At 38.9% G+C, this 22,768-nt stretch overlaps 2 protein-coding genes across 2 annotated transcripts in view; one reads left to right on the top strand and one right to left on the bottom strand.

Moving 5' to 3' along the window:
- Nucleotides 1-4,957: 4,957 nt before the first annotated feature.
- LOC107564513 (trophoblast glycoprotein-like) lies at nt 4,958-6,124 on the bottom strand. The gene is made up of 2 exons (XM_016249610.1): nt 6,092-6,124; nt 4,958-6,026 (listed from the first exon to the last, which is right to left on the bottom strand). The coding sequence occupies exons 1-2, from the start codon at nt 6,122-6,124 to the stop codon at nt 5,538-5,540; spliced, it is 522 nt and encodes a 173-aa protein (XP_016105096.1). The 3' UTR covers nt 4,958-5,537.
- A 196-nt stretch (nt 6,125-6,320) lies between these two features.
- LOC107564511 (inhibitor of Bruton tyrosine kinase-like) overlaps nt 6,321-22,768 on the top strand; it is a 31,101-nt gene continuing 14,653 nt past the window's right edge. The window contains exons 1-11 of the mRNA XM_016249605.1: nt 6,321-6,509; nt 7,656-8,469; nt 9,848-9,944; nt 10,677-10,801; nt 14,705-14,815; nt 14,899-15,069; nt 15,586-15,703; nt 15,880-16,060; nt 18,132-18,255; nt 21,504-21,681; nt 21,783-21,933. Of these exons, the coding sequence (XP_016105091.1) occupies nt 8,146-8,469; nt 9,848-9,944; nt 10,677-10,801; nt 14,705-14,815; nt 14,899-15,069; nt 15,586-15,703; nt 15,880-16,060; nt 18,132-18,255; nt 21,504-21,681; nt 21,783-21,933 (1,580 nt within the window). The 5' untranslated portion in view covers nt 6,321-6,509; nt 7,656-8,145. The remainder of the gene's footprint in view (nt 6,510-7,655; nt 8,470-9,847; nt 9,945-10,676; nt 10,802-14,704; nt 14,816-14,898; nt 15,070-15,585; nt 15,704-15,879; nt 16,061-18,131; nt 18,256-21,503; nt 21,682-21,782; nt 21,934-22,768) is intronic.

Raw genomic sequence — 22,768 nt, 5'->3', positions numbered from 1 at the left:
CTCTTGTGAGATGGGCTGAGCTGGGTTTGTGCCAACCGTAAAGATCAACATCGTTATGTCAACAGAACTCATCGGCCCATATGGAAATGTAATATATGGCATATTTTTCCCTATATCAAGACTCAAGAGTGATATGTTAAGGCGATATAGAATTTTTACATTATCTGGGTAGATGAAGATATAAGTTTATAACATAAATAAAATCCCCATAGTAAATTGTGAGCTAATAATATCTATACAATATTATTATTTTTATATTGTATTATATGTAGAAACCACATGTATGCATGCATATATATATATATATATATATATGTATGTATATGTATATATTTAGAGTGCACGTAACAAAGGCTGGAAATGGAATTAACATGCACTCACTAAAAATCAAATGTGCATTCCGATCATCATTAATCAAACTCATTCAGCTTGGAATTACAGTTCTGCTATGGTTGACCTTTCCTTCTTTTCTGGGTATTATTTCAAGGGTTGAGAACAGTGTTTTATCAGAATAAATGAAGGCCATTCTTTCCTTTCTGCAGGCACATGTCTCATTTTGTTCTCATGTTATCCCAGTGGAGTCCAGAGAACTGGCCGCATTGGACTGCCAAGGCTGTCGACTCGTATTTGTCTTCATTTATTTTTACGCTCATTTAATACAACTCAGCAGGGAGGGATGAACATCTTTTCACAATATATTCTCAAAGCTTTGCAGAATCATCCTTTAACAAACATTCATAAAGAAAAAAACTCAAAAACACAAAGATGATGTTTAGATGCTGACAATGCTTAACTTGTAAAGATGATGATAAGGGAAAAGAAAGATGAGTCTTGAGTCTAGACTTTAACTGTAAGAGTGAGTTCCAAATATTTCCAGGTTATTCCAGAGATGATTTTGCAACCATGAGTGTGCCAGATTCCGTCATGATAGAAGATCAGAACAGTGAAGCTAGAATTACTAAATGCCTTGATATGATCAAAGACTTTAAAAGCTGCATTTTGAACCAACAAATTGTTGACTGAGTCTGCAGGACATCTAGCCAGTAATACATTACAGTAATATAAGTTTTCATAACTGAGCAATTCTTTTAAGATGGAGAATGCTGTTCAATAAATACTGGAATGTGGTTCCACGGGGATTTTAAAGGGATTGTTCACCCAGAAAATAAAATTCCATCATCATTTATGCTACGTTTACACGACAACGATGTAGTCAAAAACGGAAACGTTTTCCCTTGCGTTTTTACAAAATGATTTGCGTTTACACATATCCACAAAAACGGCCAAAAACGCTGTATTATGTATGCCAGGCCAGTAGTTGGCGCTGTCACCTTGTTAGTAAACAATACCTGTAGGGAAGTGACGATTATATGATGTATATGATGCGTCTCCACTGTTGGTTGTAATATTGGTGAATTAAATCCACACTTTGCTGAAGAAGCGTTAGCAAACTCTTGAGCAGCAACAACAGTACCACGTACTCCGCCATTGTTGTGTACGTTTGTTCATGCTTGCCTTTAAAATCGACACGTACTGCACATGTCTACATACCTAACATGTACTACAAACAAAAACAAACCCTAACCCTAACACGTACTACGCACGCGCATGACGTCACCATTTTCAAAGATTCCCATTTTGGGTGTTTACACGGAAACGATAACGGTGGCGTTTTCAAAAACTTGCACTTTGAAACCCGTTTTCAAAAATATAAGTTTTCAGTCCCCAAAATGCCGTTGTCGTGTAAACAAACAGGCAAAACGCATCAAAAGTTTCCCGTTTTTGGCTGAAAACGTTGTCGTGTGAATGGCCCTTTAGTCACCATCAAGTTGTTCAAAGTATATTTCTTTTATCAATTGATTTCAAAATAAGATATTTTGAAGAGTGTTGATAAGCAAACAGTTGACAGTACACTTGAGGGTGAGTAAATGATAACTTTAAACTCAAAATTGTTCATAAAATCATGATCTATGGTCACAAACATCACAGTAAATACATATACATTTGGGGTACATTACAGCGATATCCCAGGTTCTGGAATGCATAACTGTATTAAGTTTAAATTTAAATGGTTGACTATTAAATGTAATCATTATATTAATTGGTAAAAGCAAGTAAGAGCAAAACTATCTGTTTGTCCAACGGGACTGTTTGGGAGAGATGAAGGATAAAGTGTTACAATATTTATTAAATTCTGTTGAATGATGGCAGTGGCACATAAACTACACTCTTTAATTTGAATAAACTAAATAGGGGTTTTAAATTTGTCCACTACTCGTGTTTGGCCATTATGGACTTAACTTCATATGATTCGCTTGGTATAACCTGTCCTGATTTATGTCTGTGAAATCATCAGTACTTATTACTTTTCAATGGACAAAAATTGACGACAAAGTCTACACATAGTACATCCTCTTCCTGTGGGGTTAATAAGCTTCAGTGTGGACCAGACTCTGTAACATTTCACTGCTATGCGAGCCCAGGCAAGCCCTAAAGTGAATGTCAGTCACATGCTGTATGCAGGCTATGTATTCCCGTATAGTGCATTCAAAATAAATGGACACCTGAAAACAGGTGGCAACACAGCAGGGACAAAACAGCTGGGAGTGAGAAATGGAAAAATGAATAGCAGTGTCAAAAGATGTCATGTTTGGAAAAAGTCTAAGTTTGCTGAAATATCCAATGCTGCTTTCATCTATTTGGAGTCCAGGTTTAATATGCACAAGGGGTTATTAAGAGGCTGCAATGGCAAAGTGAAAGCACCGGCCCTTCCAATGGACAAAAATTGACGACAAAGTCTACACATAGTACATCCTCTTCCTGTGGGGTTAATAAGCTTCAGTGTGGACCAGACTCTGTAACATTTCACTGCTATGCGAGCCCAGGCAAGCCCTAAAGTGAATGTCAGTCACATGCTGTATGCAGGCTATGTATTCCCGTATAGTGCATACAAAAAAAATGGACACCTGAAAACAGGTGGCAACACAGCAGGGACAAAACAGCTGGGAGTGAGAAATGAAAAAATGAATAGCAGTGTCAAAAGATGTCATGTTTGGAAAAAGTCTAAGTTTGCTGAAATATCCAATGCTGCTTTCATCTATTTGGAGTCCAGGTTTAATATGCACAAGGGGTTATTAAGAGGCTGCAATGGCAAAGTGAAAGCACCGGCCCTTCTTTAAAGGTTCTCCTGCCCTACCAAGCATGTCTGAGCTAGTTAATAAAAGTCTGCCGAGAGTCACCCACTGCATAGCAAGCACATGAGGTCGAGATTGTCACCGTGGAAACGTGAGATAGCAAGCACCTGTTCCTTCCCTGCAGAGGGGCGACCGAGGCCCGGCCTCTAGGGAAGGTGTAGCGATTCCTTGGAGTGTCATCGGCTGCCAGATTCAACCCAACACAAAGAGCCGCATCTCGTACAACCATCAAGCTCCTGCTCAGCTCTGCAGGCAAACGATGTCAACCAACCATTGAACAGAGCTGATGGTGCTGGTACAAATGCTTACCATGCGAGATTTTAAATCGGGAGAACTTGGAAGTAGTAACTCAAAAACCCCAATCAGCCAATTCTGAAGAAACCAGAAACAAACATATGAGGTTATAATGCAAACACGCTAGGCCAGAAACATACTGTGCAAGTACACAAATGGGAATGCTTGGTCGACACGTTGCATTATGCTGATTGTTTTGGTCTGGTGGTAAAACGGTTTCAAGTGGAGTTACTTTCAGATGTGAAACAGATTATCTTTACTTACCTTATTCTGGAGGACGTTTACCTGCCTAATAGCGATGCCAAGATCAAGGGTGCAATTCCTAAGTAATGCACATACTGATACATTACATTCCTTGAATGCTAAATGAATAATGTACGGTTAACTCCATTGACCTCGCCATGACATCCAAACCTGGAATACGGTTCAAACGCAAATCACTACAAATCTACAGCAGACAAAACAAGGATCATTTTTGGTGTTAAGCTACAGTACATCACAATAACATTTAGCTCATCATTCAAAGCTAAAAGACAGAAGGCAATTGTTTGGATAAAATGACGTATAGTCACACAAAGTTTAATAGAGATTAAATGTATATTTGTGCTGTTGTTTGGATGGGCCACAAGTATCTCATATAGCACCCAGCTTAGGTTCTGAATGAAACCTATAAAATCTCACAGCTTCCACATTATGTAAAATGTAGTTCTGTTCGTATCATTTCAGCCGTCTATTGCATTCTAAATATTAGTGTGTCACATAGTTTAATAATTCATATTTCCTCATTGCTTAATGTTTAATAACCAACCACTGCCTGAGTGCTATGGAAAGAAAATAAAAAAAATTTCAATTCTGTTGTCTAACATACTTGCAAGTACTGTACAACAGAATTCTGAATGAGATTTTTTTTCCCCTGTTGGAAACTGACTGAATCACGAGAAGGGAGAGTTACGCAAAACACTGGAGTGAGGTGGTTTAAAGGGGAGGGAAATGTGACGTCAGCTGAGAGAGATAGCAAAATCATTACACTTTGATAAAAATGATGAAGACAAATTGCTTTTTTTTGGAATAACATGCCCGACCAGACCAGGAAATGTGCATTAAGAAGCCCATTTGGATTTCAGTGCTTCTCAAGCATAAACATCACAAATAACAAGATACTAAATGCTGGTTATTATATCTGTTGTAGAAAACGAAGCGTTTGAGAGAGGCGGGGCATAGAGGACCTACAATAATGTACAGTATTTGAAAAATAATGTGTGTTTTGAACATTAAAGCATGTCAACATATTCTGTTACACCAAATACACAAAATAATGATCTTTAAAAAAGCATCATATGACCCCTTTAATACAAAAATAATCTGTCTCAGTAGCAATAAAAATTACTACAATTATTATACACATATAAAAAGTCTGTCTCATGTAATGATAAATTCTGAACCTAAAATCACTGGACTGGAGAGAAAAGATCAGTGCAAGACCTTTAATTCAACAGGGCATCCCCTAGAAAAGAGTTGATCTATGTCCAGCCAACAAATGTAAACCAATAAATCATCATAAAAAAGTGGATATTGCCATAATTTTACATCAATAAAAAAAATACATAAATACATGCATGGCAGTCTGAATAGTTTTTTTGCAGGAGAAATGAACTAAGCTATAAAAAATAACATTACGGTATGTTCTTACATTTTGCAAAAGGACGGGTTACTCTGTAATTTCAGACTTTTCATCAGAAAAGACAGACTCCCTCCACAGTCCCATCCATTGTGCTTTTATAAAAATGGGAAATATGAATTCTAAACGTATGCACTTGATGTTCTTGATTCATACGCGTTACTGGACAACATTGTAGCAACACACCGGCATATATGAATGAGCCTGCAGCGAGCATAACAGGGTTGACGCTTGCAGAATCCAGTTAACGTCCTATCCGACGAAAAATAATGCATGTCACTGCAAACCTCTAGTTATATATGTATTCATGCAAAGCTAGCGTCTGATCATTGCGTGCCAGTTGTGCAAGCCAGTTCTCCAAATGTGTCTCGTCACACATCGGAGTTGAGGCTGAGGTTGGCTAGCTGCGGGTCAGAGTTGATCTCGTATCTGTAATGGTATCCCTCCATATGATCTCTGCACGCGTCACGGATATTGTACATCCACCCCTTGATCCCTTTCCTGTTAAGGTAAAGGACCAGAAGGAAGATGACCCCAATGAGGGCAAGAACCATCCCCAAGAACACATAGGAGGGCTCCAGCACACGGTCCATCGCGTCTCCGGCGTTGCTCCAGCACGAGAGCTGTGATTGTATCAGGGTTAAAAGTGGGGCATTTTTTAGTCTAGCCGGGTCAGAACAGGTTAGGTTGAATCTGTCTATCACAAACTCATGTTTCGCCAACCAAATCAACATGTCCTCAATATTGCAATCACAGCGCCAGGGGTTTCCCGCGAGTCTGACTCGCAAATCAGGGATCGAACTGAGCTCCTCTAGGGTCACGTTGGGCAGGACTTTCAACGCGTTGTCTCGTAAGTCTATCTATCTATCTATCTATCTATCATGTGTAAGGTATGCCCCGTAAGCCCCGCCCCCACTGCGCTGACGCAAGAGACGGGACTCCCTTGCCAGCTCGCCATGACACTAGCAACCAGCATACAGTGGAGTCCGTCAAACAAGCCATCTGCGATTATCATAACTAACGTGAGAGTTTCCATTAAAATAAGACGTATGTTTGTTTGTGTCTCAAGCGCAAACTGTGAAGCGCTTTTTACTCGCCGAGCCGTCCAATGACAAATAACGATACAAGTCTGCAAGTTGAACTGTCCAATGAAATGTGAGGACGCGTGTCCGATGGGCCAATCAGAATTCGTTTTGCTCGTGCGTCTCCACTCCTAGCACTTACTTGACCGACTAGCTCTGCAGCAGCATATTTACTGTAAAACATCAGGTTTAAAGATGTTTCTGTGGATCTGCCGCATTTGGGAGAACACAAACATGGCCTTTTCTTTCATCTAGCGTCAGGTGAGCGAGCGATATTAGCGCTTTGTCCTTTAATCCGGCAGTGTTTGAGTACATAGTTCAGCCCGGTATGGTTCATTAATATGATGATGTGTCAGTCACTCGACAGTACACACTTCATTACAGACTTAACTCAATATTAAGTGATATACACGATCGGCTCGCGCGATAATGAGTCGAGTATTTCCTCTGGACATTACAGCTCGAGTGTCGCTTGATTGTCAGTGTTATATGTCCCTGACTGACATTACATTCAGAGAGAGAGAGAGGTGGGAGGCAGGGCTGTCCACTATCACCGACCCTCTTCAATATCTACATTAATGAACTAAAATACTCAAAATATTCCAATCAGTCATAGAACCTATTGTAGCACGAATTTAATTGAATTTAATTGAATTGAGAGACAGAGAGAGAGAGAGAGAGAGAGAGAGAGAGAGAGAGAGCGCCTCCAGATGTAAACAAACGGTTTCAACTAACTTATTTGAGCATTATTCATTTAAAGTTTAGAATTTTAGCTGTAGGCTGACAAAATGATCATTAAAATCCAGAAACTGATGCAGTAAGACTGAAGTATTGGGAAGGTGTCAAGCTACAAGTGCAGCACTTCATAATGTTTCTTCAACTATGTGATCTTTTTGTCATTAAGTAACATATTTCACCTTTTTTGGATTGTTTTGGGAAGGTGACATTAAAACTGGCTTGAAAAGTTTACATCATTCAGTCATCTTAAACTGATGCTTTTTTTGTATATATTTTATTGTTTGACCCGACCTAATCTTAAGATATGACCATCCATTATATATATATATTTAAAATATTAGATAACTACGATAATCCGAACAAAATTAGTAGACAAACTACAGAGTTTAAAAGTAGTTTTTAATTATTATTTTTTTATTTCAAGCAGTCTACAAAGTGTCCATGATTAAAGAAACATCCAGTTATGTTATTGATAATTTTGCGTAATTAAATTCGAACTAATCTGAGTGCTTAATTTGGTTTATTATTAATTTTCAGCCTAGTCTAGTCATGAATAAAGGCACAACAGAAGCACTTTGTTGGATCGGGTAAATTCTGCAATTTAATTGCCATTTTGTTGGGAATGTTGTTTAGTGAAGTTGATATTAATGCGCCATGCTTTCTTTCCAGGCACCTTTTGCAATTATGGAGGCTTAAGTGGTGGAGCGTTTTGGGGGGAAGGAGCCTTTCCCCTCAAAGTTGGTGGACTCTTGAATGGACAGTACAGGCTTTGCCTATAGACAGATTACAATCTAACTTATTTTGGAGAAAACTGGAATATATTTGTATGTTTTTGTACAGAAAAATTCGTATTTTCTTTGATGCCGATGATTGTGCCAAAGGTTTTGTGGAAAGTGTTGCTGACATGGTGGATTGAGATGAGCTAGATCTTCACTCTTGGGGCCGCTAGGGTGCCGTGGAACCTCAACACATGCACAAGTCTAGCGCCCTGATTTCCCACTTGAACATATTCCCACTTTTTTGTGTTGTTTTCCTTAATTTATTGCAGTAATTTGAGAAATTAATTCTATGTTAGTCTGAGAAATTTAAGCACGAGCTTGTGGGTGTAGAGGGTGTTTTGGGCTTTTTGGGGTTGTAAGTTAGCGGGTGGGAAACTAAGATGAGTCTGGGAAGCCCAGACTGCACACCTAAGTGCCGCTCTGTGAGGCACGCAGAGGAAGTGATTGCCGCTTTGACCAGCGGCTCGGAGGGCAGTCTGCAGGGCTTTCTGTCCGTCCACTGTCACAATGCAGCTACCCTGCGGGACGAGTTTGGGCGCACGGCTCTGCACCTCGTGGCCTCTCTGGGAAAGTGTGATCTGCTTCAGTGGCTCCTGGACAACAAACATGCCGACATGCTGGCGAAGGACAAGGAATCTGGGTGGACCGCACTGCATCGCAGCGCCTTCTATGGACAAATTCACTGCCTCATGGGGCTCATCAAGGTGAGACTAATATGAGCTTTTCATTGACCAATATCAATATAATGTTTAGAGAGAAGGGTGCCTGATGTGATGTACACCACTGGCCAAAAGTTTGGAAGAATTAAGATTTTTTTGAAAGAAGTCTCTTCTGCTCACCAAGGCTGGATTTATTTGATCAGAAATACAATAAAAACAGTAATACTGTGAAATATTATTATAATTTGAAATAACTGTTTTCTATGTGAATTTCCAGCATCATTACTCCAGTCTTCAGTGTCACATGATCTTCAGAAATCAGTATAATATGCTGATCTGCTGCTCAAGAAACATTTCTGATTATTATCAATGTTGAAAACAGTTTTTACTGTTATTGATCAAAAGTGACACGCTTCAAAATATTAATATTTTAAATAAATGCTGTTCTTTTGAACTTTCTATTAATCAAAGAATCACAACATTTTTTAAAAATACATCCTTGATAAAGTTAAATGACGTGCACAAAATTTAATTGTGAATTATTTTGGTGCTGCTAGAGGCACAGTAACGGCACACTTCACCTTTTAATATATTAATTAAAAACACAAAATGTGCTTTTTTTCATCCAAATCTGTTTTTTTTTTTAAATATCATAATAGTGATAGACTACTTCTGTTAATTTGGCCAAGTGGGTATTATAGTTATGGGTTAATAATCTCCAAATGAGCAAATAATGCCTGATTAAAGGTAGGGTAGGCGATTTCAGAGAGGCGATAGCAAGCTGGCTTTGAAAGCATAAGATCCCACCCTCCCTGCAAATCACTCTCCAAAGCCACGCCTCCTCCAAAACACATGAACACACACAGGCAGAGCAGAGGCTAACCAGCGACACGATGAGAGACGGCGTTGGTAGAGGGTTGAATGTAACTCTGTCAGATTACCTCATATCTCATTTACCGGTGAGAAAACATTACAGTACAAAGCACATAATATTATAATAATGACGCCTTCCATTCTCGCTCGGTCTGTAATCGCGTAATAGAACGCGCTGATGGCGTATCATGTCTGTGCGATCAGGTAGAACAGCCTATCACAGCCCTCGGACCAAGGGATATGATTGGACGAGCATTTTTTGGTCCCAAGCCTTCCACAGACGATATAAATAAATTTAGACCACTTAGCTTAGTGATTGCTTTCGGGATGCAAAGAGACTTTCAGCCAGCATAACGGAAAATGTTTTGGAACCATATTAATTGGCCTGGGTGATACATGAGTCAATCACTGTTGAAAACTACTGCAGATTTTGAAACCCGGTGGACTGTGGAACGCGAGTCACCAGAACAGCTTTATCTTTTCCTCCCCATTCCATTGGTTTAATGGTTTATGTCTTTCATTGCACCGTGTTTATATGTTTGTGTTCCAGCGTGGTGGAGCACTGTCCATCCAGGACAAGGAGGGTCTTTCGGCCCTAGACCTCACCATGAAGGACCGCCCAGCTCACGTAGTGTTCAGAAACACTGGTAAATATGGATTCATTTCCTTATTAATATTTAAGACTGTACCAGTGCTAAAGAAGTATCTGTGATAACTATTAAATGAGTTGCTCAACTTCATATGAAAATTTTGTCCTCATCCATCCTTATATCATTCTGTGCCTGCATGACTTTTTTCAAAAGTGAATTTTCCCTTCTTGCATATTCACACTTGACACATAACATCTAGTTATGAGACATGTCAGAACCAATAGCGTTTGTTAGTTGCATTGATCAGTCAAAATTAAGTTTTCGTCTCCATGCTCCAAGTTTGAATATGTGTTCGTGTGAATGAAATGATTGAATGACAGTCTCATAGTACTCTTGTTGTTTTTGAGGCTATGTAGCCCCTCTTCACGGAGTCAAATGAGGGTTTGTAATGACATGATGGCAAATAAATGAGAGAATGTTTGTTTTTGGCTTAAACCTTAAATCATTAAAACAAAGATTGCCCCTCACCAATCCACTTGTTAAGTCTGACATCAGCATTTCTGGATCCAAGCACACTATCAGATCCCAGAAGCAAACAACAAACGGTGCTTTTATACACTCACGGTGTGCTGTAATACAGCTTAGTCAGGTTAGACACCATATTGAGATGAAAATGATTGATTGTATTATCGCTTGAAGAGTAGAGACTTGGACCTGGAAACAGTATTTGTTACCTCACAACTTAAACACAAGCACATAACTCGCTTTGTTGATCTGATCTCATCGCAGACCCTACTGAAGTGTACACTTGGGGAAGCAACACAAATTTTAGTCTGGGACATGGAAACCAGGAGAGCAGACACCATCCTGAGATTGTGGACCTGTTTTCAAGGTCTAGGATCTATGTGAAGCAGGTAAATGTTGTTCAGGGTTAAACTTCATGTAGTTTTTTTTTTCATGTAGTTTCTTTTTAGACTTTATTTTAAGCATTCATTTTTGTTCCTTTTTATTATTATTTTTTAATCAGTTCAATCAGGGCTGTAACCACCATAGACATTGAGGGGAACAAGTCCCCCCAATAATTAGAAATGGCCAAACTCCATTACGCAGCGCTTTGTTTGTTAGTATGACAAAAAGATTTAAAAGTTATGTTTTCAGTCTGGTCTGCCTCAGCGGTCTGACAGCGCTCGTCAGTGTCAAAACGATTGAGATGACCAATCAAATCAAAGTGGGTGGGGTTTACTGTTGACAGAAGCAGAGCGAGAATTCCAGCACAAAGCATAATTTTTAACCTTGAAAGAGAGCGAGGTAAGTGATGGAAGGAGCAAATCATTTAATATTTGACTGCTGTTTTATGATAGAAATGTTGAACAACCAACAGTAATATCCAGGGATGCAAACTACTTGACTTTGAAATGTGGTTGTCCTGTTATCATTTACATGATTCATGCAATTCCTAAATGAATGTGACGAAACAAGAAATGTTTTGCGCTTTTGACATATTAGGCATACAAATAAAAGTACATGCGTTTAAAATATTATTTGCAAATAGTTCAAAATGATTACTTACTAACTTGAATTGCACCAACAAATTCCTTCACTATTTCTTTATGATTTATTAACCCCCCCCCCAAAAAAAAATACAAAGAAACCACAATACAGTAAAATATAATTACAGAAAAAAAAAGCATTAGAAAAAGTCACAAAGAATGAAATAACCACCCAGATCTAATAAACACTAATAAGCCATTCCACAACTTAGGTGCATCAACTGAGAATAGTTAATAATATTTTTTTTACTGCAGGTTTTCATCTTCAGAAACTTTTATTGATCATATTTTTGATGTTGTCACTACTAACTTTCTTCATCATTTTACTTCTATTTGGATTCATTTCTGCTGATGAGGCACATAGTGTTATTAAATCCTCATCTGCAATGCAATTCCTTGGGGTTTGTGCGAGCTAGCAGTGCCTAAAACTCCCCAGGGTTACGTGTGACAATAAAAGAGGACGGTAAAAGCAGAGGACCTGCAAGTGTTGCCTTGATAACAGGCTCCTCACAGGGAACCTCCTTCAAAACAGAAATCTCCAAGGGTCCCTGCAAACCATCCGAGGAAACTGGGACCTCTTTGTTACTCTATAAATTGTTCTTGAAGATGCCCTTGAGGATGAAAACTATGTTCTTGTTGGTGGAGAGAAGCTCTTTGTGCTGGAACTCATGCAACTAAGGTTTTTGAAAATAGGCTAATTTTCCAACTCCCCTAGAGTTAAACAGTTGAGTTTTACCGTTTTCGAATCCATTCAGCCGATCTCCGGGTCTGGCAGTAGCACTTTTAGCTGTAGCTTAGCATAGATCATTGAATCTGATTAGACCGTTAGCATCTCGCTCAAAAATGACCAAAGAGTTTCTATATTTCTCCTATTTAAAACTTGACTCTTCTGTAGTTACATCTTATACTAAGACTGACGGAAAATGAAAAGTTGTGATTTTCTAGGCCGATATGGCTAGGAACTATGCTCTCATTCCGGCGTAATAATCAAGGAACTTTGCTGCCGTACCATGGGTGCAGCAGGCGCAATGATATTACACAGCGGCCTAGAAAATCGCAGCTTTTCATTTTCCGTCGGTCTTAGTACACGATGTAACTACAGAAGAGTCAAGTTTTAAATAGGAGAAATATAGAAACTCTTTGGTCATTTTTGAGCGAGATGCTAACGGTCTAATCCGATTCAATGATCTATGCTAAGCTAAGCTAAAAGTGCTGCCGCCAGACCCGGAGATCGGCTGAATGGATTCGAAAACGGTAAAACTCAACTGTTTAACTCTAGGGGAGTTGGAAAATGTGCCTAATTTCAAAAATAGTGTAGTGTTCCTTTAAAGACCAACTCATGCCAACATCATGCATTAACACCGTATAAGTTTCCATTTTTCCGTGGTCATAGCGGAGACTCATTTGCATTTCGGATGGATAACCAACATGTGCTTATATGTGGATGGGAAATGTGATCCAGTTGTGTTGCATGATCCCATTGTCAGCCTTTCATTTAGGATTTGGGCATTTTTGAAAGGAGAAGCCCCAAGTGGTTAAGGGGTGATCAAAATGAGTGTGTTAAGCCAAATCTCTCAGCCGTTTAGGAGGATGGAAAGCTTCTAGAGATGCATCTTAGCCTTGAGAAGACACTTCAGCAATGCATTTAATTTTTTATTGTTAAGTCGGTGTGTGTACTTACATTCGGCTAATTAATTTCTGAAGTGCAGGGCAGTCCTTTAATTTTGCACTGCTCATTGTGATGCCGGATCTTGTTTCCTGACCCATTCATCGGCACTCCAATGCCCCCTTACATGGAAAGAGAGTGCATTGTGACCCGCCACTCTATTCTGCAGATGCTTTCAGTTAAATATTAAAATATTAATTCAGGATAACAGCAGCAGATTAAATAAGCGTTGCGAATACGTGCGTACGGCAGCGAGTGAGAGCGGCTGCAGATCATCTCTTGCTTCTGTTTCAGCCTTGAGGAGTGTGTTAAATTAGTGATGATGTTGACCTTGGCACCCCTGCTCCGTTGTAGTCGACTCCGAGCCAATCCAGAGCTGGCATGCTTTGCAGAGAAAGGGCAGAGCTGTCATGGCTAAAAGTCAAGCCCTTGTGATGAGCAGAACGCAGCTGGTTCTTTCTGGCCTGCAGTCATTCTGTCCAGGTCTCATTTCTTAATCGACCAATAATAGCATGTTTAAAGTGGCCTCTAAAGTATTTGCTGCACCAAAAGATGCCTAAATGTTGTTGTGTTAGATGTTCTTGCAAAAATGGCCCTGAAGAGTGAAACTGGTTCTGAGAAAGAGATCTTTCTGGGGGGTTTTCTTTCGTTTTGCAGATGCCTCTTGCTTTGGTGTTTTTGCAGTGACTTTTGACCAGCTTGTCTCGAAGGTTGTGTCTAAAGCAGCCGAATCAGTCAGTGACTTAGTAGTGTGTTTGCGTGTATGAATTTCAATTGACCTCCCAAGTAAACTGATTTCACACCGACTAATGATCTTGATCAAATGTTTAATGACTTTCTTTGTAACACAGAATCATACGATGAAATCATAAAAAAAAGATGGGTCAGTTTCTTTCAGCTGATCCACTAACATTACTATTTAAAAGTTTGGGGTCAGTAAGAATATTTTCTTTTTCTTTTTTTTGTTGTTGCAAGAAATGTATCATTTTATTAAGCAGTAATGCAATTTAATTAATCAAAAGTGACAGTGAAGACATTTATAATGTTATAAAACTTTACTGTTTCAAATAAACTTTGTTTATTTGAACTTTCTATTCATCAAATAATTTATCCAGAAAAATGTAGCACATTTTGCACAAAAAAATAGGCAGCATAACTCTTTTCAACATTGATAATAATCATGAAGACTGGTGTAATGATGCTGAAAATTCAGCTTTGATCACAGAAATAAATTACAGTTAGAATATATTCACATAGTAAACAGTTATTTTCAATTGTAATAATATTTCACAATATTATTTGATTAAATAAATGCAGCCTTGGGCTCATAAGATGGACTTACTGAGCCAAAAAACGAATTGTCATGTAGCCTTTTATTGTTTATCAGTTCTATCTTTGTTTTGCTTTTTGAAAGTACAATTATTGTTTTATCTCAAACCAAACATGATTATATTTTTGAAATGTTTGGCTGGAAAAGTGTTTGTGCTACGTAAGTGTGGCTTAAGCGTGCAAATATAATACAACAATACAACAATGTCCGTAAACTCGAACATAAAATTGAATGATTATTGCAACATTGCTGTGTTTTTGTGTCTGTTCAGGTGGTGTTGTGTAAGTTCCACTCGGTCTTCCTGTCCCAGAAGGGTCAGGTGTACACATGTGGACATGGACAGGGTGGACGACTCGGGCATGGTGATGAACAGACATATCTGGTGAGACACTTTGGTGTGGGTTGACGCATATGTTTCTGCATCTGCTGTCTTTCTAAGTCTTGGTGTCCACGTTCATATCAAAGGTTCCCCGGATGGTGGAGGGGCTTTTGTCCCATCACTGCTCTCAGATCGCAGCGGCCCGAGATCACACTGTTGTTCTGACAGAGGAGGGGTACGTCTACACCTTTGGACTCAACACTCACCATCAGCTGGGCCTGGCACCTCCTCCTGCTTCCAGCCAAGTTCCCAAACAGGTCGGACAACCTGGTCTTATGTGTGACACGCAGTTTCACAAAACTAGTGATGCACCAAAATGAAAATTCTGGATGCACTTGGCCGAAAATAAATTTAATTTAGTAGTAAATTAATGAATCAATTGTATTTAATAATCATCTCTCAGATAAAAGCTGAGTTGTACAAACATTTAAACTGCACATAAGGCAGTTTTTTTTAATGTTAGTTTTTAATAACAGAATTATGTTTCTACTCCAATTTGTTGCTGAAGTCTTGTGTTCTGTAATAACTTGTTTTCATGACTGATTCATTCAGACATACATTAAATACACGTTTACCTGTTGTACTGTAGTTTATTCTCATTTTGTCATTGTTGCTGTGAATGATTACAGCACTCCAATACTATTTCTTCCAAAACCGAAAACTGCTTTTTCGGCTAAATATTTTCGGTTGCCGAAAGTTTGAGGCATCACTACCATGAACTCTAGGTAATCCCATAAATTGCATTTTTTTGTGTTAATTTCTATGGACCACAGGTCACCTCTAAGTCCCTGAAAGGGAGGTCCGTGATTGGTGTTGCAGCCGGCAGGTTCCACACTGTTCTTTGGACCCGAGATGCGGTGTATACCGTAGGATTGAATGGTGGCCAGCTTGGTAAGCTGCTCGAGCACCCAGATCTGTTTATCACATACAAACAAACAGATTGTTTAACTGATCTAAAGTCTCTCAGGTGTTTAGCAAATCCTCTTCATGCAATTTCATCAGAGCGTCTGCTTCATTTGCCTCTTCCCATATGAAAACTTGTGGTCCAACCGTTGTGATACATTCAGGTTACCTACTGGAGCCCAACGGAGAGAAGTGCGTGACGGTTCCTCGACAGGTGTCTGCTCTGCACCACAAGGATGTGACCATCGCTATGGCAGCAGCGAGCAATGGGGCCACCGTGTGCGTGACCGAAAAGGGAGATGTGTACCTGCTGACAGATTATCAGTGCAAGAAACTGGCATCCAAGTGAGTGGAGTTACATGTAGGAGACTCGAGTCATTATCTTGTCTCAGCGATCCAGATTTTGTTCAATATAACCAGAAAACTGATCTCATTGCACACCATCTAAAATATTGTTTTAGTCATTCTGAAATGCCTGAGCCAAAGTCTGTCATCAAAATGATTTGGCTTAATTACTTCGTCTCGCACGATTGCGTCAAGCATCCGAATGCTAGATAACATGACAGCGTTTGTTTGTCATTTCGTCTGCACGCTCTAAGGCACAATTAATTTGTTATGTAGGAAACAAGAGTCGCAGGCTTGTTGAAGCAACTTTTTATTGTCTTATCAGTGTTTCCCGTGGACCACGCCCCCTTCCCCCTGGTGGTTAAACCTCCTCACCCCAAGAATCACATGCACTCAAACTCAGAATTAATTTTATTTTAACTAAAAAAGACAAGTAAACAGTAAGTAATAAAATAAGAACAAATAATAATAATTATTAAATATAATAATTAAATTACAAACAATAGCACAAACAAAAACAATAACAAGATACAAATGAAATTAACAGTACTTTAAGTTTTCCAGGTAGGTCTAACAGTAATATTTATATACAGAATTACTGCTGAAACTGAATTCAACTGTAAAAAACACCGGATAGGTTTATTTAGGCTGCTGTCACTTTAAGACCTCATGCATGGATCTAATATACTGTTACACGTGTGTTTTGCTTCTCACCGGTTTACATTCAGGGGGCGTGTTAGAACGAGCCGTTTTAGGGGGGCGTGGCAGAGTCTTAACTTTGATAAAGAATATCTCTTTGGTTTTGAGACTTTAGTCTTTGCAACTTCAGGGATCTTATCTATGCACAATCAGCTTGTAACACTCCAAAGAGAAAGGAAAACTTGAAATTGTATCATATGACCCCTTTAATAGCCTACATACCAACTATGTTTAATATAAACCAACTGTGTTTAGGCAGTCTTTGCAACTTCAGGGATCTTATCTATGCACAATCAGCTTGTAACACTCCAAAGAGAAAGGAAAACTTGAAATTGCATCATATGACCCCTTTAATAGCCTACATACCAACTATGTTTAATATAAACCAACTGTGTTTAGGCGAATATTCACCAAGACGGGCATTTTGACATAATTTTTTATGTATTTGGCTGTTTACACGCAATAAGACGCAAAACATAACTGAATTATGTAGTTGCGCGCGGTTTCAGAGGAGACTTTAAGTGTGCGTGATTTAGATGTGGGCGCATTGAAAACAGTCTATAAGAGGGGGAATGTGATTTCAACATGTTCCTTGATCAACATCCTTGTTGATCCTGGAACAACGTCCCAATCAACCAATCAGATTTGAGGAACAAGTTTACTGGAAATGTCAGTTTTAGGCTTACAACCAGGGTTAAGGCAGCACAACACCCCTGTTATTCAGCTGTTATTTCCCTCTGATTTTAGGGATAAGTTATGGGGTTAGGTCTATGTTTTTGGACGGTAATGTTGTCCCAGGATCAACAAAAGATAGTGATCCAGGAACATGTCTGACTTGCCAAAATCATAGCGACCCTATAAGAGAGCGTGCGAGTACTGTATTGAGTTCTCTTTTGCATTTTTTTGCACTTGAATTGCTTAAAGTCGCTTGGATGTTTAGATTGGCAAGACTTAAAAGCACGTGCCTCTGTCATCACGTTCTAAGCGCGGAACCTGCGGGAATGAGGAGAATTATGTACAATACCCGGTGCAACCGCGCTGATATTCAAGCCCTGCTCAAGTCTCCTCCACTAATTCCTCGACTGTGAATTATGTGAGTGGCGTCACTATGATGTCACTGAGAAGCTGCTGCCGTGGCGGGGATTATTTTTGGTGTGGCGGCCCGCCACGGCAGAATGAATGTAGCTGAAACACTGTTTATTACTGATACTCTGCGCCAGTTTCCCTGGAAGTGATGATTTTGTTCTCTTGAACACATGAGATGGAAATGGTGCTTTATGCGCAAATGTTTAATGCAATATTATACTTTTTTAATTCACAGCTTTGGTTGAAAACATAGCTGCTGCTAACACTGTCCTTGTGTTGTTCCCAGGCAGCTGAACCTGAAGAAAGTTCTAGTGAGCGGTGGTAGTTTGGATCATCGTATTGATCCTCAGCTCCTGCACGATGGTGGAGGAGAGAAGCTGGTGATTTTGGCTCTAGATGAAGCTGGGAGGGTGAGTTATATGCGACACTGATCTGAACTTCAATCTCATAAGTACTCATACAAATCAGAAACAGTAATAGGATCAAAATATAAATATAACAAAGTTTAAGATAAGCTTGGATCAAACCCAAAACCGTAATCAACTGATCTGTCCTAATCATACAAATACCGTTTTTTTCCTTTCCTTAAAAATGCTCATGAGGGAATGTCACAATGCATGTTTTAAAAATATCTGTTCTTTTACTGAAAGAGAGAGTCTATCTCTTGAGTCAAGTGAAGATGCTGTCATTATATTCACAGGGGGAACATCAGTGTTCAAGTGAACACACCATCAGTCTCACACTTACATGAATATAGCTACTAAAAGCAACATTTCTAACTTTTCTCTGTAGCTGTAAAAGCTTGTTTCTAAAATAATTTTATCAAAAGTGCTTACGTTAATCACATGAAGTGACTTGACAAACATTCAGTGCAGTTCACCATCATCGGAAAACTTTCATCTGAACTAGAAGAAGTATAAAGATGTTTGTGGTCTACATTACAGTTATATCTAATGCTGTGTTTCCTAATATTATCACCTAAAGTACAAGAACAACAAAGGGCCTGAGACCGAGCCTTGTGGCACACCATATTTTGCCATAGTTAGGTCAGGCAGATTTTCATTTACACAAATGAAGTGGTAGCGATCTGACAGGTAGGAGCTAAACCATTTTAGCTACTTATCAAGTTTCCAAATAGTGTTTCGTTTTTATTGCTGATGTTTTCCCCCTATAATATATGGTGACTTCCAGCTATCTGGTTATAAAGTCTGTCTAACCAAGATGTTCAGTCTTGTGGATCTGTGCGTGCCTGATAAAAGGCTATCAGCTGGACCAGCCCAGTCAGTGGAAGGGGGTCCAAGTTGGATTTAGTCATGCTTAACGATTTTGCATTTTCACAGAGTAAATACCAGTGTGCTTCTTATATCTATGTATTTTAAAACACATGGTTTTTATATAATAAAAGCTTCTTAATTTGATGCTGGCATTTGTTTTGCCAAGCATGTCTTCCTAAATGTCTGGTAATATGCCAGAGTTATTTGCTTTTATATCTTTACAGCTCGTCACTCCATCTGTTTATTAAATGCCTGCCTTAGCAAACACCATCATTTTTGCTATTGCTCATAAGGGGTTTGAACAAACCCTGGTCCCTCTAATCACGTTGCTTATTTGTTTGATGAGAGGTTCACTACTCCTTTTTCTGAGTAAGTCTGACTTAAGATTTTCTGTGATGTGGAGAATGCAAACGGAATTTTGGAATCCAGTCATAAAAATAGAATTTGCTGTATAATGTGGAATGCCATGGAATTTGGTATATTTTGGATGATTAAATCAAAAGTAGAGGAGTGCATTTAATCAAATTGTGATTTGATTAAAATTCAAAGACTTCACGTAATACGTAATTACGTTGAAAAGGTCACGTTTGACGTAGGCGGAAGGTAGGTTTCAAAAGATTTAAACATCCAGGATACGCACACGAAGTGACCATTTTAAACGATAAACTGACACAAAGACACTGGAATGTGTGTTATTGAACATACAACAACTTTTGAACGGTCCTCCTTCTCCACATTTGTAAACACTGAGTTGGTACTTCCGCCTACGTCAAGCGTGACCTTTTCAACGTAATTATGTATTACGTGAAGTCATGGGCGCGGATCGCAGAGCAGTGCAAGGCGCGCATTTTTGTTTATAAAGCATTTACTTTTTTTTTAGAAAATGACTGGTCGTTTCACTAGATAAAGACCCTTATTCCTCGTCTGGTATCATGTAGAGCCCTTTGAAGCTGCACTGATTGATTAAAATTCAAAGACTTCACGTAATACGTAATTACGTTGAAAAGGTCACGTTTGACGTAGGCGGAAGGTAGGTTTCAAAAGATTTAAACATCCAGGATACGCACACGAAGTGACCATTTTAAACGATAAACTGACACAAAGACACTGGAATGTGTGTTATTGAACATACAACAACTTTTGAACGGTCCTCCTTCTCCACATTTGTAAACACTGAGTCGGTACTTCCGCCTATGTCAAGCATGACCTTTTCAACGTAATTATGTATTACGTGAAGTCATGGGCGCGGATCGCAGAGCAGTGCAAGGCGTGCATTTTTGTTTATAAAGCATTTACTTTTTTTTAGAAAATGACTGGTCATTTCACTAGATAAGACCCTTATTCCTCGTCTGGTATCATGTAGAGCCCTTTGAAGCTGCACTGAAGTGTTATTGAACATACAATTACTTTTGAACGGTCTTCCTTCTCCACATTTGTAAACACTGAGTTGGTACTTCCGCCTACGTCAAGCGTGACCTTTTCAACGTAATTATGTATTACGTGAAGTCATGGGCGCGGATCGCAGAGCAGTGCAAGGCGCGCATTTTTGTTTATAAAGCATTTACTTTTTTTTTAGAAAATGACTGGTCGTTTCACTAGATAAAGACCCTTATTCCTCGTCTGGTATCATGTAGAGCCCTTTGAAGCTGCACTGAAACTGTAATTTTGACCTTCAACCGTTTGGTAACCATTGAAGTCCACTATAAGGAGAATAATTAATTTATTTTCGACTGAAGAAAGAAAGGCGTAAACATCTTGGATGACATGGGGGTGAGTAAATTATCAGGAAATTTTAATTTGAAAGTGAACTAATCCTTTAAAAAGTATGTAATTTAAAAATCAGAATATAGGAAAAAATAAAACTGATTTCATAGAGCCATACAAATTAAAATTTTTTATTAAACTTTTAATACATTTTTGTTAAAGAATTAGTTCACTTCCAGAATAAAAAATGTACTGATAATTTACTCACCCCCATGTCATCCAAGATGTTCATGTCTTTCTTTCTTCAGTCACAAAGAAATTAAGGTTTTTGAGGAAAACATTCCAGGATTTTTCTCCATATAATGGACTTCAATGGGGATCAAGGGGTTGAAGGTCCAAATTGCAGTTTCAGTACAGCTTCAAAGGGCTCTACACGATCCCAGCTGAGGAATAAGGGTCTTATCTTGTGAAATAAATAGAGAATACAGAAAAAAAAAAAGTAAATCAATAAATAAAATAAAGCACAATTTCATAAGGCCTTATTTTTTGCCTGTGTTTTGACTTGAGTCTGTAAGGCACCTTGCAACTACTCAGAACACATTAGCAACCATTTACCTGGTATTGTATTCATTATATTCATATTCCTGCTTTCTTATCTCTGTCTTTCTCTGATGTTTCAGGTGTTTTGTTGGCGCTCTATGGGCACGTCAGTGAGGCAGTGTCGCTGGGCATACGGCCGACAGGTCTTCATGTCAGACATCGCCCTGAGTAAGAACAGCATGATGTTTGTTACTCAGGATGGAGAGGGCTTCAGTGGCCAGTGGCTGGGCCAGTACAAGAAAGCTGTAGACAAAAAAGGTATTGAGGCCATCAGTTTAACTCTAAATATGTTATAAATAAAATAAAATTTCTAACTAGATAGGAAGGACCCGTGACTTATGAATGCTCTGTTGTGTCAGATGGCGTGGAGGTGTCCGGTCACTCAGATGGAGGGGGTGTTTATGAACGAATCCGTCTGGAGAAGCTTCCTTACGTCCACAGAGCCGTCAGCATCACCATGGATTCGAAGGGTCGGAATTTCGGAGTGCTGCAAGCTGATCCTAAAACCAGGTGCAGATAATGATGATTACTAACAAGGGCACAGATGTTTGTGACTAAATGACGTTTGGAATGTTGGAGTCTTAACATTTCTGGCTTTCAGTGTCACTGAATAGTCCCAGTTCCTTCTGATCAAAGTTGTTTACTATACAAAAGTAAAGGAAAAATGTCCTTGGAATCAAACACTGATTTTTTTTTTGTGTGTAAATTACCATGAATTACTTGCGCCCAACAAAACCAGGAAGTGACCAAATTGAATTTTTTTTTAAAGACCAGCGGAAGTGTAATTAATCATCCTAACACATTGGAAAAGATTGTTAATACTGCATTAGTAACAGCCATGTTACCAGCTGATGAATAAATCTGTGGCCAAATACTGTAGAGTTTACTTGGACGCGGAGCCTTAAGAGCTTGACATCAGCAACAAAAAATATGAGAGGCATTTGGTTTGTTTTGTTATCTTAACTATGTATGTTTATATAGTTAGTAACATTTTATTAAAATGCATTTAGCATTGTTTTTATCCTCTGCTGCACATGGTCTGACTGAGCAGCCTATTTTAGGGTTGTGACCCACCAGTTGAGAACCACTGGTCTGTGTTTTGTATTTTGCAGAGCCCAGTTTTTTCTCTTATCACATTAAGGGCCTATTTACATATGTCACTTCATGTGTTCTTACTGATCCAATTTGTTAAAACTGTTGCATATATCTTCAATTCTATGCTCTGCCTTTATCTTTTTATCATTTTGGGAAGAATAACATTTATATATGTGGCTTCCAGATGCATTTCCACTTGTTCAGTTGTGTCTCAGACCATCTCCTGATGTGGTTTGCGTGATCGGATCGC

The sequence above is a fragment of the Sinocyclocheilus grahami genome, unplaced genomic scaffold (assembly GCF_001515645.1).
Source record: "Sinocyclocheilus grahami isolate Dianchi unplaced genomic scaffold, SAMN03320097.WGS_v1.1 scaffold943.1, whole genome shotgun sequence".
Lineage (NCBI taxonomy): Eukaryota > Metazoa > Chordata > Actinopteri > Cypriniformes > Cyprinidae > Sinocyclocheilus > Sinocyclocheilus grahami.
Note: the sequence above shows the minus strand (reverse complement) of the source record. Positions and strands in the feature narration are given on the sequence as shown.